Source organism: Trypanosoma brucei, chromosome 10, assembly GCF_000210295.1.
Source record: "Trypanosoma brucei gambiense DAL972 chromosome 10, complete sequence".
Taxonomy (NCBI): domain Eukaryota; phylum Euglenozoa; class Kinetoplastea; order Trypanosomatida; family Trypanosomatidae; genus Trypanosoma; species Trypanosoma brucei.
Window position 1 is genome coordinate 1238129 of NC_026743.1, and position 13117 is coordinate 1251245.

General features: G+C 47.7%; 4 protein-coding genes across 4 annotated transcripts; all 4 read left to right on the forward strand.

Annotated features, from left to right (window-relative positions):
- Positions 1-652: 652 nt before the first annotated feature.
- On the forward strand, positions 653-2155 carry TbgDal_X6340 (hypothetical protein, conserved; the record flags this gene model as incomplete). Its single annotated transcript, XM_011779511.1, has 1 exon — positions 653-2155. One exon carries the CDS (start codon positions 653-655, stop codon positions 2153-2155), a length of 1503 nt encoding a protein of 500 aa, XP_011777813.1.
- Positions 2156-2637: 482 nt separating this feature from the next.
- On the forward strand, positions 2638-3981 carry TbgDal_X6350 (hypothetical protein, conserved; the record flags this gene model as incomplete). Its single annotated transcript, XM_011779512.1, has 1 exon — positions 2638-3981. One exon carries the CDS (start codon positions 2638-2640, stop codon positions 3979-3981), a length of 1344 nt encoding a protein of 447 aa, XP_011777814.1.
- Positions 3982-4870: 889 nt separating this feature from the next.
- TbgDal_X6360 (ADP-ribosylation factor-like protein) lies at positions 4871-5683 on the forward strand (the record flags this gene model as incomplete). Its single annotated transcript, XM_011779513.1, has 1 exon — positions 4871-5683. The coding sequence occupies one exon, from the start codon at positions 4871-4873 to the stop codon at positions 5681-5683; it is 813 nt and encodes a 270-aa protein (XP_011777815.1).
- A 1257-nt stretch (positions 5684-6940) lies between these two features.
- On the forward strand, positions 6941-12049 carry TbgDal_X6370 (hypothetical protein, conserved; the record flags this gene model as incomplete). The annotated part of the gene is made up of 1 exon (XM_011779514.1): positions 6941-12049. One exon carries the CDS (start codon positions 6941-6943, stop codon positions 12047-12049), a length of 5109 nt encoding a protein of 1702 aa, XP_011777816.1.
- Positions 12050-13117: the final 1068 nt, after the last annotated feature.

Genomic DNA, 13117 nt, shown 5'->3' on the forward strand with positions numbered 1-13117 from the left:
ACCGATGACTTGTATCTGCGTGTGATGCTGCTTGGGGGTTGTTGGGACACTTTTTTTTTCGGAGGTGGCAACCACAGTGGTGCCACGGAGTTGCATTATTCAACTGGCAGCAGTAGCGGGGACGTCGGAGCCGTGTCCCTACACCTTTTCGTTGACCCTTTGCAACCGTTGGTGAAGGCGATGAGATCCGTAAAGCCCCCTGTTTAGGGGTTTCTTGTTTTTATATGCATTGCGCGTACGATAGTTTTAGTTTTACGACCATTCTCTGACCCGCAGATGCGTAAATGGGGCCAGCATACTGAGAGAACGCCGAAGGATCACTGTTTTAACGCGGTGTGACTTTCCCTCAAGCTTCCTTATTCTGCATTGTGTTATCCTCGTCAATAATTCGGAAATGCTCTCAATTATCTTGCTTTTTGCTTTGTTGGCACCGCCGTCGCCACCTGTTGGGGACGCACCGGTGACTACTTTTCATTCGTGCAGGGGAGGGGACTGGAAGGCGTAGGGACATCGTGGCAGTTGCTTAACTGTAGTTCAGAAGGGTCGCACTCAGGAAGGCGCCAGAAGTGTGAAAGGTGTTGGAACTGCGGGATCGTTTACGAGAGGTAGAGATCCCTGAGGTGTTCCTTTTCCCACATTTCAGTTAGGAGATATGAACCCGTCCTATTTGAATCAGATATTGAGTTACCCTCAACGCGAATCGCTAATTTCGGAGTGCCCCGCGCTTGCACTCCTCTGCTATCAGGAATTAGTGGCTGCCTTCCGCAAAGGGAAACGCATTGCTGATCCGCTGTCTTTGAGGGATGATGTCACAGTCCTACTTTCCATTGGATCGTTGCATGAACTGACGGACCGGATTTTCTCAGCCGCACCGCATGAATCCGATTTGCCTCCTCTCTGGTGTACACTTCGGAAGGCTCTTGAGTGTGCCTGGGACCCCAGAGGTGATGGTGAGCGACAATGTGAACTAACGATGGTGGGTGGGAAACTCCGATTTTACAAGAAAAAATGTGATAGGATGCCGCTTGCACAGTCATCGATGCGGAACGCACTTAATATGAGTAGAACACGCATTCGAGAAGTTATTGCCTGTGCCCTATCGGGTTCACTGGAGCCTCTTGGAGGGAGACGTAACGAGCCTATCGCTGCATTACTTCAGTTTTCCCGCCTGATCCCACCACCGTCGGAAGAGCGGGTCGTCACCTCTGAAGGATTGGCGTTTTGCATGCAGCCCCTTCAACAACAGTGGTGGACATTAGTATCTGTTGTGTTAGATCGCGCGCTGGCCATAATGTCGGGTAAAGGAGTCTCACGCGCCACTCTTTGGCAGCTTCTAGCTGTTCTGTTTGCACTTAACACAAGTGATTATGTTTACTTGTTTCCTTCAAAGGATGATGACCTTGAGGCCTTTCAACTGCTGGCGCGCCTCTCGGAGGTCGGGTTGGTTTACCCCCTTATTTGTAACGGAGAGAAATGCTTTGTGCTTTCTCCCCACTTCCACCACGCCATATGTTGGAGTTCTACACCATCGCTTTGCACAGCGGCATTGCTGGACGACACGAGGGGTCCATCATCTCGTCTACGGCGGGAGGATGAAGATACTATCATCACTGAAACAAATTTTCGACTATACGCATACACGAAAAATCCTGACATGCTGCGCATTCTTGATCAATTTGCGGTAAAGGAAGTGGATGTGGTGGGAATGGTTGTATGCTACAGGGTGACACGAGCATCATTTGCAAGTGCACTAGCGAAAGGCATAGGCGCAAACCATATATTGCAATTTCTTACGGTGAAGGCACATCCTTCTATGATCAAGCAGAGCAATAGTGAGGCTGGTGACCCGTCGTGCCCGGTTCTCCCCGCTGCTTCTGCGGGATTCGGTAACACATCTGAATATCGTCAGGGAAATATTATACCACAATCCTTTTGTGATCAACTGTTCACGTGGGAGAGGGAATGCCGAAGACTAATTTTTCGTCACGATGTGGTGCTGTTGAAAAATATCGGGAAAGAGCAGATGGAAATAATCTTAAACTGTCTTTCAAATAGTGGGGAACAGCACGCCGTGGTGCATCGCGAGAGCGGTACTTTGGTCATTGAACAGGAGGTTTACACGCGTGTACTGTCCAATTTCATTACTCCGGATTAATGACATCAGAGGTAACGACATGAGTGCTGCTCTTGGAGTTCGTTTCTACCTGTTTATTCTTGGTGTGTGAGTGAGCGCACGCGCATTGGTTCCGTTACTACAGTGGTCGGGTCGCGGTTGGGGGCGTGGTGGCCGCTTGGGTGCCGATTCCGTTTCCTTTTTTCCCCCTCCTCCGCGGTGCCAGTAACGCGAGGGATCGGCTTGGTCTCCATCTGCGGTGTGTATTATTCGGTAAAAAAAAATAATAATTCGACCTTAGCCTTTTTCCAGTGGAAGGGGTAAAGAAGATGTGCCTGTCGTGTGTGTTTGCTCGTTTTTGAACGCTGTTGCTTATGCTTGAATTGATGTATACCTCATTTCCCCCCGTATTGTAATTGTTCATTATTAACAACAACAATAAGGCTCAGTGAAGGTGTAACGGCTGGTTCTGGGCTGGCCTGCAGCGTCGATCCCTTCCATTTGACCATTTTAGCGACTCGGCGATGCGTAGGGGACCACAATGGTTTATCCAGAGCCGGTCACGTGAACGGTTTCACCAGTTATGGCCATGGGCACTTGGGGGCGTATGTGCCACTTTGTACTTCTTCAATCGCGAGCCTTTTGAAGAAATGGCTGGTACTGTGGTAACTAAGATACGGAAACCCCTACTCAAGACGATGGAATGGATTGAACTGCACGATGTGGACCCGGAGACGATGGCGCTGGAACTTCCTCCTGACGTGCTTTTTGGCCCCTTGGAGTTCTCAAAGCAGATGCGATTCCTAATGGCTGCGCTACGGGCTGATAATGAACTTGCCGATGGGTATCTTGCTCGTGTGCTGGTGGATCATATGGATCTTTCTCTTGATCCACCATTGCTCACGGAAAAGGAAATTCTCGAGACAGGTGGGAGGCAGTTGCTTGACTTTGCCATTGAGGATTTTTTGGGTGCAGGTTCTAGGAAGACTCGGAAGCATATATTCTTTAGGCCAGACCAATTTCTTCGTCTTATCAACTTTTTAGCCGTTTATCCGTCATTGACAAACTACTTTGTGAAGGAACGCAACGGTGTGGACATGATTTTTCGCGCGCTACGGCACAGCAGCGACGAATTCGCACGTGTTCTGGCGCTTCGCAGCCTATGTCTATTCTGCTTTACGCAGTGTGAAGACGGCGACGTGGAGCGGCGAATAATGCAGGCGAATGGTGTTGAGCAAATTGTGAAAGCTTATAAGCAAAGTACGGGTGACCCAACTGACACAAGGTACATCACCTTACTCATCTCTTCCCTGTTGCGCCACTATCCTCTAGAGGGCGGAAAAGAATTTATTGAGGCCGATGGCATTCAGGCAGCTGTTGACAACTTGAATATTGCTCGGTACAAGGGCATACCTCAACATGTGCGAGTTCTTCATGATGCGAAACGACTCCCACCAGCAGCCATTGGCGGTAGGTCCATCAATTCGCGCATTGAGGATGCTGACTTTATTCCTATAGCGATGGGTCTTCTTGATGCCTTTCCTGAATTCTACGAAGCTTCTAGTGAGATATTACTACTACTACGAAGTATTGTACCGTCGTGTGCGAGTCCGTTTAACCTTTTGGAGTATCATGCTATGCCTATTTTATCGAAATATTATGTGCGATGGCAGAATGACACCGTTTTTCGCACGGATGGTACGCTCCAGTTGTTGGTGGAACTGTTTAAACTAATGTTAGAGGACCCGACGTGCCAGCGCTGTTTTGACCCGAGTGTGGCGTCATATGAGTTGCAGGAGTGTCTGCGGACCGCACGCGCGGCAATTGAAGCGGAATCATCCAAACCTGTGGTGCAACCCACACTTTAGTTTGTGCAGAAATTGATTTGTGTTTTGCGTCTTTTTCCGTTTGGATAAGGGAATATGAAAAGTGGAAGAGGGCGCAACGGACGGTGAAATTGTTAGTCACCGTGTTAATGTGAGGTGGCCATCCTCCCTTTCCTTTTATTTTTTGTATTTTTTTTTTCGTCATCATCTCTTTTGAGCAACCTGAGACGACAGATGTGTGTGTGTGGGAACACGAACAGGAGCGAAACAAAAGGAATAATAGAGGAATAAAAATATGATGAATTGCATTTATTCCATGGTAGTCAACAACAGACAAGATAATTCTTAAACGTCTTGATTTCGATATTTCTGCGGCTTGAAGTTCCCGTGTATTTTCTGAGGACGAGACATTTATAACGTAAAAGTGGTATTATTTTCAGATACATTGCCTCTTTCCCTCTCTCTCTCTCTCTCTGGCGGACGTTTATTTTTGTTTTATACACACCTCCAGTGGTAATTTGTTTTTCTTGTATTCTCTGCGTGCTGAAGTTCCACTTTGTTCCATTCCATGTTATAGAGTAGTGTGAACTCAAATGTGTGAGGGAAATAAGAGCTATATGATTATCTTCTGTGTGTGTTTGTGTTTTTGTGTGTTTGTGTTTGTTCGGGAAGTTCACGTGCAGAAGTTTATGCGTTACATTATTTTGATACCACTGTATTATTTAGGTATTACCACCTTATGTGTTTTATTGGTTTATCTTTTTTTTTTTCATATTTAGTGGCGAAAGGGGGTTTTGCTTCGTGAGTTTGTGCTCTTGTGTTGAGAAAGGGATCAAACAATCACCGAATTGGCCGAAGCTAAGTGACCTGAATCGTTTCTAAGTAAGAGAATATTTTTTAATTAACCGATAGATATTCAAAGGAATCGATTATGAGCAGTTCTGAACACGATAGTCGTGTTGCGTACTGTAAGGAGCATAATGTGCATCATCTCTTTGAGCTCATGGCTTCCAGGTTGCTAGTTGAGCGCCCCGAGAACCCTTTTGAATACCTTCGGGAGTTGCTGGTCACGGTGGAGAACTCCAAGAAGCAAACAGCACATGATCCCACAATGCTTCCGTCGTCGCCATTGGGGGCGAAGGACAAGCTGACGAAGATCACAATAGGCACATTTGGTATTGAGAATGCCGGCAAAACAACGATCATTTCTGCTTTGGGAGGAAATATTGAAAAGAATCCTATGCCTACCGTCGGATTCACTCCTACAAGATTCCAGACGGATAGGTGCGATCTTTGCATCTTCGACCTTGGCGGAGGCGCCAACTTTCGAGGAATTTGGGTTCACTATTTCCACGACTGTCATGGTTTCATGTTCGTCATCGACTCTGCAGCGGATGATGCGGTTGTGGAGGAATCCCTCAATGCACTTCGCACTGTAGCGCAGCACAAGCATGTGCGTGGCAAGCCGGTGCTGGTGCTGGCTAACAAAAAGGACTTAAAGAGTAGCAGAGGCGTTGAGATTGTTTCTGAAGGCCTCTTGGAGGAACTCTTTGGGGATGTTTCTCTCTACCATCTAGTGCCTTCATGTGGCATTGAGGAGGATCCTGAACTGGAGAAGGGCGTTGATTGGCTATTGACGAAGATACAGAAGGAATATACTCACATTGATAAGTTGGTGGAAAGTCAGACGCTGGAGGTAAAAATGGAGGCAGAACAAAAGAGGAAGAAGTTGCTTGAAGAATAGAGAAACAGCTGATGTGTTTTACATTGCCCGTAAGGGAGAAGGCGGGCACTGTTAATCATAGAGGACACATGCATGGGGAAGTTGCTGCTCGTGTGAGTAACATATTGACAGTGACATTAGAAGCGAGTGCGGGCATTTATTGTTCTTCGGTGCTAAACTCTAGTGAGTACGTTTCGGTGAGTTGTGAACTGATGTGGGCGTTCCCTTGTGTTGTGATACTGCATTTCTCCGCCTTTCGACTTGTATGAAAACTACATTTGTAGTTGCCACTATCACACTATTGTGCGTCGACGTGCCAACACTTTTTCTTTGTCATCTGTTTTGCTTTTTTTTTTCGTTTCTCTTCAAACATCCTTTTCGGTGTTCGTGCACCGCTCATCCGATCGGCGGGGGTCTCGTTTTGTGCGATCTAATTTTCGATTAGCGGAGGTAGTGTTTCCTTTCCTTCCCCATAGGTGGATGGTTATCATTCCATTTCATCTTCTCTATTTTTAGTATTTTGATTATCCCTTAATGCAACTGCATGTGTTAATTCACTGTTTGCTGCCCACCGTTCTGCCACTTTTTTTCTCTTTCCTTTCTCCTTCTTTTACTTTTTTAAACATTGTCTGTACTTACCCTTTGTCTCTCGGTAGGTGTAAAGAAGGGGTACTCTACACCAACTTTTTGTTAGCCTCCTTCTTAGTTTAAACTAGGGGTTCAGAATCCTTATTTTCCCCCTTCCCTCCCCCCCAAAAAAAAGGGAAAACAAAGCAAATCAAAGGAAGGGAGAAGGGGTTACGGAGTTAGATATATAGATAGGGGGGAAAGTGAAGGTGTGTCCTCCTGCCGAGAAGTAAAGCAAAAAAAGACAGGAAAGGTAGAATAGAAGTGGGAAAGGAAAGGAGGGCGCATCCCCGCCACTTAGCATTACACATTGTTCTATTTCACCCTTTTTTATTTCGAAATTTTTGTTGGTGTCGTTGTTATTGTTATTGTTATAATTTTTTTTTTGTATTCTCTTTGTGTTATTGTGGCCCGCGTGCTTGTGTGGTGGGAGAGTGACATACGTACATTCAAGTTTTTGGTCGGCTCATTTCTTAGTTGGAGCGAGAGGACGTACTTGCGCGCACGCACACACAAACAAACAAAAGGGTTGACAGACACAAAGCAACTCCATACATTGGTGTGGTGGAGGTTCGGGAGTATTTTATATAGCACTCCCCTACACTGTTATTTGCCTTTTTCTCCTTTTATCTCGCGTGTTGCTGAAATACGATGACGTTAATTCCTCAAAACCCCTACAGAATGAGTTTCAGCAGATGTAATAATGAGCGAAAAGCTTCAATTCCCTTGCAACCGACCAACACGAATGGGGGGATCAGTGCTGATAACACTGGTGTAGATCTTAAAGCTCATCGTGTGACTCCATTCACCACCACATTTGGACGGAGACACACCCTATATGGGGAGACAGAGATACGCGAGGCAAAGGAAACTTTAGCAAAGTTATTTGTGCCAGTGGCAAAGTTGGGAATGCACCGGCTGCGAAGAAGTAGACTGCACAAAAAGAATTCAGAGCTTCGGAGCTACACTATCGACTCCATTGTTCAGGCATACCGGAGTTCCAACTCAATAATCTCCACTTGGCCTATGGACGTGCTAACCTTGCTTGCTGAGGGAGCACAGTATCACTACTTAGAAGATGGCGAGGTGATTGTATATGCGAGGGAATGGTACTTGTCGACTGGAATTATTGTTGTTCTCTTCGGTGAGGTGCAGGAGACGCTACCAAAATCTGAGAAAAACTTTACACCGAATAAGACGTCTGGTAACATACGGCACCCTGAGCGTTCCGTTTTATGCGAACAAACCGTTCTCTGTAGGGATTTTGCACCTTCGCGTCTAAAGGCGCACGGTTATGCCGATGTAGCAGTAATACCCGCTCGCTGGGTTTGGGATGCCATCAATTACACCTCAATGGAGCCATTTGCTGAGGGGATGCTAGACTCTTTGAGAATGACTGTTGCACCATTATGTGAAAGCGTTTTGGAACGAACGTACTTTCCCACCGCGTTGACGCTTCGTCGCAGTTGGCTTTGGTCTTTCTTCAGTGCAGGGGAGCGAATTCGTCTCGCACGCCTCATGGAGGTGAAGGTGTTTTGCGCTGGCGACACCCTGTTTGGTGAAGGGGACCGTAATCCGTACGTGTACATCATTCGCCGTGGTGCCGTTCGGGTTGTGGTGTGCAAGGAGCCCATTTTGGACTTTGGCCCCGGCGCAGCCTTCGGTGAGGTGAGTGTCATTTTTGATGAACCACGCTGCTGCCATGCGATTGCCACGTGTTTATGTGAAGTTTACTGTTTGCACCGTCGTCACATTATGAAGCGACTCAGGAAGAAGGCGCACGTGTGTGATAGCGTGATTGGAACAGCCCTGAGAAGGCGTGAGCAGTGGTTGGAGGACGCCAAGACAAGGCACGTGATGAGCCTTACTGTTTTGTTAGGAGGCGTTCCCTGTCTCAGTCAGGCGACAGAAAAGGTCCGAGCGGCCATAGCGGAGAAAGCCAAAACAGTGGTGCTGCCCCCGCGACAAGTGTTATTCAAAAAGGGAACCTTGTGCGATCATCTTTTCATTGTGGGGCGGGGAACCCTCTTAATGGAAGGTGCTGAAGATACTGTAGCGACTCGTACGTCAACGGGGTTTGTGGGTGAGTTGTTTCTCCATCCGCATTTATGGCCCACAGACGTTACCTCCCTCACATCTGTTGATGGCTGGATGTTCCACGTTGATGTAGTGAAGGATGCGCTTGATAGCATAAACGCCAGGGAACAGGCAGTTGACATATGCCGTCAGGGGATTGAACTTTATCGCGCTCAGTACGGGCCGGAAAGTGTTATGGAGCCAACCCCTGCACCCCGAAAGTTGGGTCCCGCGCGTAAAGGCACAACTGCCTTTCCTTCGGGGGCGAAGCAGTCAAATTCACTCCGTCAGAAGGGGCAACCCAGAAGTCCGTCACTTCCCAGCACGCCAAGGCTTGTAGCGGTAGCCAAGACTACTCCTGTGAAGGAGGAGCCACTGGAGAAGTTTGATTGGAACGCGTATGCAATCGAGGATAAGGTAGCGCTGCCCTCAGCGGACACGGATGAAAGTGATAAGCGCAGCGAACGGCAGCAGACCGAGCATGTCATTGAGGCTGAACTCGGTGGGCAGGCGGGGAGTTTGTTGTCCGCTGGTGTAGGGCTAGGAATTAGTGCTATTGACTGCGACTTTTCTGATGAGGTGGATGAGATGCGGCAAATGTTACTTGAGCAGGCCCTTCTAATACCTTCAAACAGACTACTGTTCTTCATCAGGCAAATAAATCGCAGCAAGGTTACATTGGTGGTGGACGACGGTGCCGTTGTGACGGGAGAGTGTTCGTTAGAGACAACCGTGGGTGACGATCTGACGTTCCCCCAGTACGTCTTACCGCCCTCTGTTGTGTACACTTTAGACAATGTGAACACTTATAATGTGGATGGCGCGCCATTTAACGGGGAGGACGTGCTAAACGACACCAACCGACAGTTAGCAGACGGAGTCGGTACGACTGCGCACCGACGAGCACGCACTCCCGAAGTTGCTCTTGTGACACCAGATTTTATGTCAACGTTTCGCTCCACCGATGAAATGGCAAATACAACCTTAAAGGGGCAACAGTTTGGCGGCCTTTCATTGTTCCTGCGGTCCGGTCGTCCATGTTCGGGGCTCAGTGGTAAGCACCATCTACAGCATTCATCGTCCCTTTATGGGACGCTGCGGCGTAGGAGTCTTAGCGGGGTGAGCAGAAATTATACTCCTTATCCCCAAACTCCTTTTACGCCTGATGTACACGGTTCGACACAGTACAGTTTCTCTAACATATACACAAGACTCAATAGCGTGGATTACACACAACAAGCGAAAATCACAGCTTCTGCACTCCAGTCTGCTCTTGATCGTTTTGTGAAACTGGACGACCAAAATTACTTTCAACAAGTGGTGCGTGTCTGCTTACCAACAGAGGCAGAGCAGCAGTTGATTACGGAAGAGGTTGGTAGTGGTGGTAAGAGTAGCTGTGACTTGATACTACTGCTGATGCACGTTAGGAAGTGTGAGGGCCTCCAGCTAAGTGACGATATGCAGTACCCTATTGTGAAGGTTTATACCAAGACGCGCGTCCTCATCAGAACGCCAATTATGGAGGATCGTGTGGAACCGGACTGGCCGATTGAGGTGGCCTCTTTTATAACATTTATTCGCCGTGATGCTGACGTCAGCTTTTGCATCTGTGATGCGGGCCAGGAAGATAAGGTTGAATATACTGCCAACCTGGCCGCAGCTGACTTAGGAGAGAATAGGGGTGTTGGCCTTCGGAAGTTGGTCATGCATCGTGGGGCTACGGAATCTAATGATGAAATCAATGAGACCAAAGCCACTATTGAGGTGTGCATGATGGCCGTTACTACTTCCAAGCACCACGCACTGCAGAAGCATCTTGATGAGGAGGAGGACGCTTGCAAATCATCTGATGACTTTAGTGCAATCTACCTGCAGGTACTGGGGGTGAAAGGCTTAAAGCATCGTATAGAGGCTGCCGTCCACATTAGTGTGGAGATGGATGGGAAGACAAAAGAGGTTCTGCGCACCCATAAGATCGCACCCAAAACACGCTCTCCCGCGTGGCCGGGGCAAACCAGTTTTTGTGTTGCTCAGGGGGACGGTGTAATCAGTTTTGATCTTTTCCATCGCGACACGTTTGTGGCGTCGTACGATACTTCCGTTGACACTCTCGCATTTGGCGGTACCGGTGTGCAGTGTTTACCTCTCCTTCGCGCTCAGGGGACCGGCGGGGACCCCTATGGCGACTTGTATGTTTCCATTCTTGGAACCAAAACACCATGTGGGGAGGAGGACGTCGTGGAGCGACCGTCGAAGTTGCTTGTCGTGCATGTGGAGGCGCTTTCTCTACGCCAAAATCTGGATTTAGAGTTTGTACCTGATCCATTTGTCATTATCCGGGGCCCCAAAGGGGAGGTAATTATGCGCACCGCAATGAACTTTGGTACGTATGAGGCGAAATGGTCGGAGGAACGTGCTTCTTGCTTCATCCTTTGCCCCTCGCTCCCCGGTTGCGTCGTAACGTATCACTTGGAGGTGTATGACAACAATGAGTCGAGCAAGATTGGTGAAGCAACGATGACGGTTACCGTGAACGGCACAAAACGCAATCGTATGATGCTTGACATTGGGGGAAAGGGACTACTCACGGTGGTGGCTCATTCGTTTCCAATACAAGATGTTATCAGCCACAGCCAACCGCCTGGATCAGGTCTTACCAATCACCTCACCGACACCTCCAGCTCTAGTATAGAAGAAGGTTACTTCTTGCAGGTTCATATTTGTAGTTGTGAGAGCCTCCAGGGGACTGGGTTTGATGATTTCCAGATTGACCCTGTCGTAACTGCACGGGTTGGACGGAAGCGTATTGTAGTTGCACCACTCGTGTCGGGCTGTACGGCACCCCAGTGGAAGTATCCGAAAGCCACTTTTGTCCTTCCGTTTGTCCCTGACGTTCTCAGCCATATCGTTTTGGAGGTTTGGGACACCAACATCGAGCTATGCGATGTTCTCGGCGTCGCCCGCCTTCCAATGGAAGAGATATGCCGAACTGGAACACACAAATACACTCTGCAGCCACATAAGGATCAAGAGTATGGTCGGCGCAGGGATTTAGGTACCATTGTGGTAAACACTCGGTTCGGTCGCGTAAATGGAGCTGTCGTTTCTAAGGAGTCGCCCTTGTTCTTTTCAGCGGGCTCTTCAGGCTCAGGTATCTTTCGGTCCCGTTTATTTCCTTCTACGAATAGGGGGCCAAACCTCCCCATCACTCGAGTCCGTTTGCACATATCCAGCTGCTGCTCTGCCGTATCCGCATGGCCTTTCGATTTTATAAAGGTGACATTAACCTGCCTTCATCATGTTTTGCTTGAGGTGCGTAAATCCTGCAAAGATGAATTCTTCGTCGCATGGTCCGTTGATGATGCGCAAACTATCGTGGACCTTAGGGCCATATACGGACGATCCCTGCGACTCGCTGTTTCTGGTGGAAAGGAAGAGACTGGACGATTAACAACCCACATTGGCGCCGCGCATTTGCCCTTTTCAACGCTGGCATCAGCGTCCCCGGAGGTTGTCTCTGTGCGGAGTTTACCACTAGTAGACCAGGCAACTGAGGAACGGAGTAGCGGGAGTAGAAGTGGTCGGCGATGTGTAACTCCGAGTGTTTCAGCGCAGGAACCTAGTATAACCGTGTCCCTTCTTGCGCTTGATTCTGACCACTCTGTGAGCTTGGGAAGTGAGTAGCGTATGCATGACATCTCTTAAGTCACTAAAGTGTTCCCCTCTCGTTCCACACTGTTTCCCCAACCCATTTGATTAACTCCTTTTGGTTGCTTGGTGAGTACGTATGTGTGGTTTTGCGTATCATTTTATTTTACACACTACTCCTTCCATTCTCTCCTCGGCTAAGTTTATATACATATATATATATATATATATAGTTACCTTCTGCACGCTAACATCCGCAGAACTGCTTACTGCAGAATTTGGGCAGGTGTCACCACAGAATGTAACTACAGAGGTACGGGCGAGTGAGGGCCCTGGAGAGGAATGGTGATGCGCCCCACAAACTGCGCTATGTTTATTGTTACCATTATTATTTTCATTACCCCCACTACAGTTATCACTATTAATTCCCCTCCCGTTTTTTCCCTTCCTGCTCGTTGTCACCGCCTCCCCCAAACTCTCTGTTCGCACCTCACCTTTTTCTTTCCTTTCGTCTCTGCGTTTATCCGTCTACATTTTTGTTTCTTGATTCGCCTTTGGCGTTGACTCTGAATTTTTTTTGTATTTGGTTGCTTCTTTCCGAGTGTTTGATCGAAAATATCTTGCACATATAAATAAATAAATATTTATGTTTATTTGTTCGTTTGCCCATGCGTGTGCTGAGGTGTGGTCGCTTCCCCTCCTTTTATTATTACCATTATCATTATGTTGTCATTGGTATTACTACTCTCCTGTTGGTGTCACTACGTTTTTTCTCAGTTTTTGCATTTTGAGAAAAATAGCGTTTTGATTCGTTGGAGCGGGGTGGTGGCGCGAACAAACAAACAAAAAAGAAACACAGAAAAAAGTAAGCACCAGCATTAACTCAGAATGAGAGAGTAATACACCTGCAGACTGCACGCACAAAACACAGGAAATGATACAAATCCAGTGAAATGAATGCGCAAAAAGACTGAGAGAATCGAATATGTCTGAGCAGATAGTGAATATGCCACGTGCTCACGGAATTACATAGTCAAACGCACGCATTACTGAAAAGAAAACCGCCCTACACTTTTCTTTTGTTCCCCACCCCCGCATTTATTT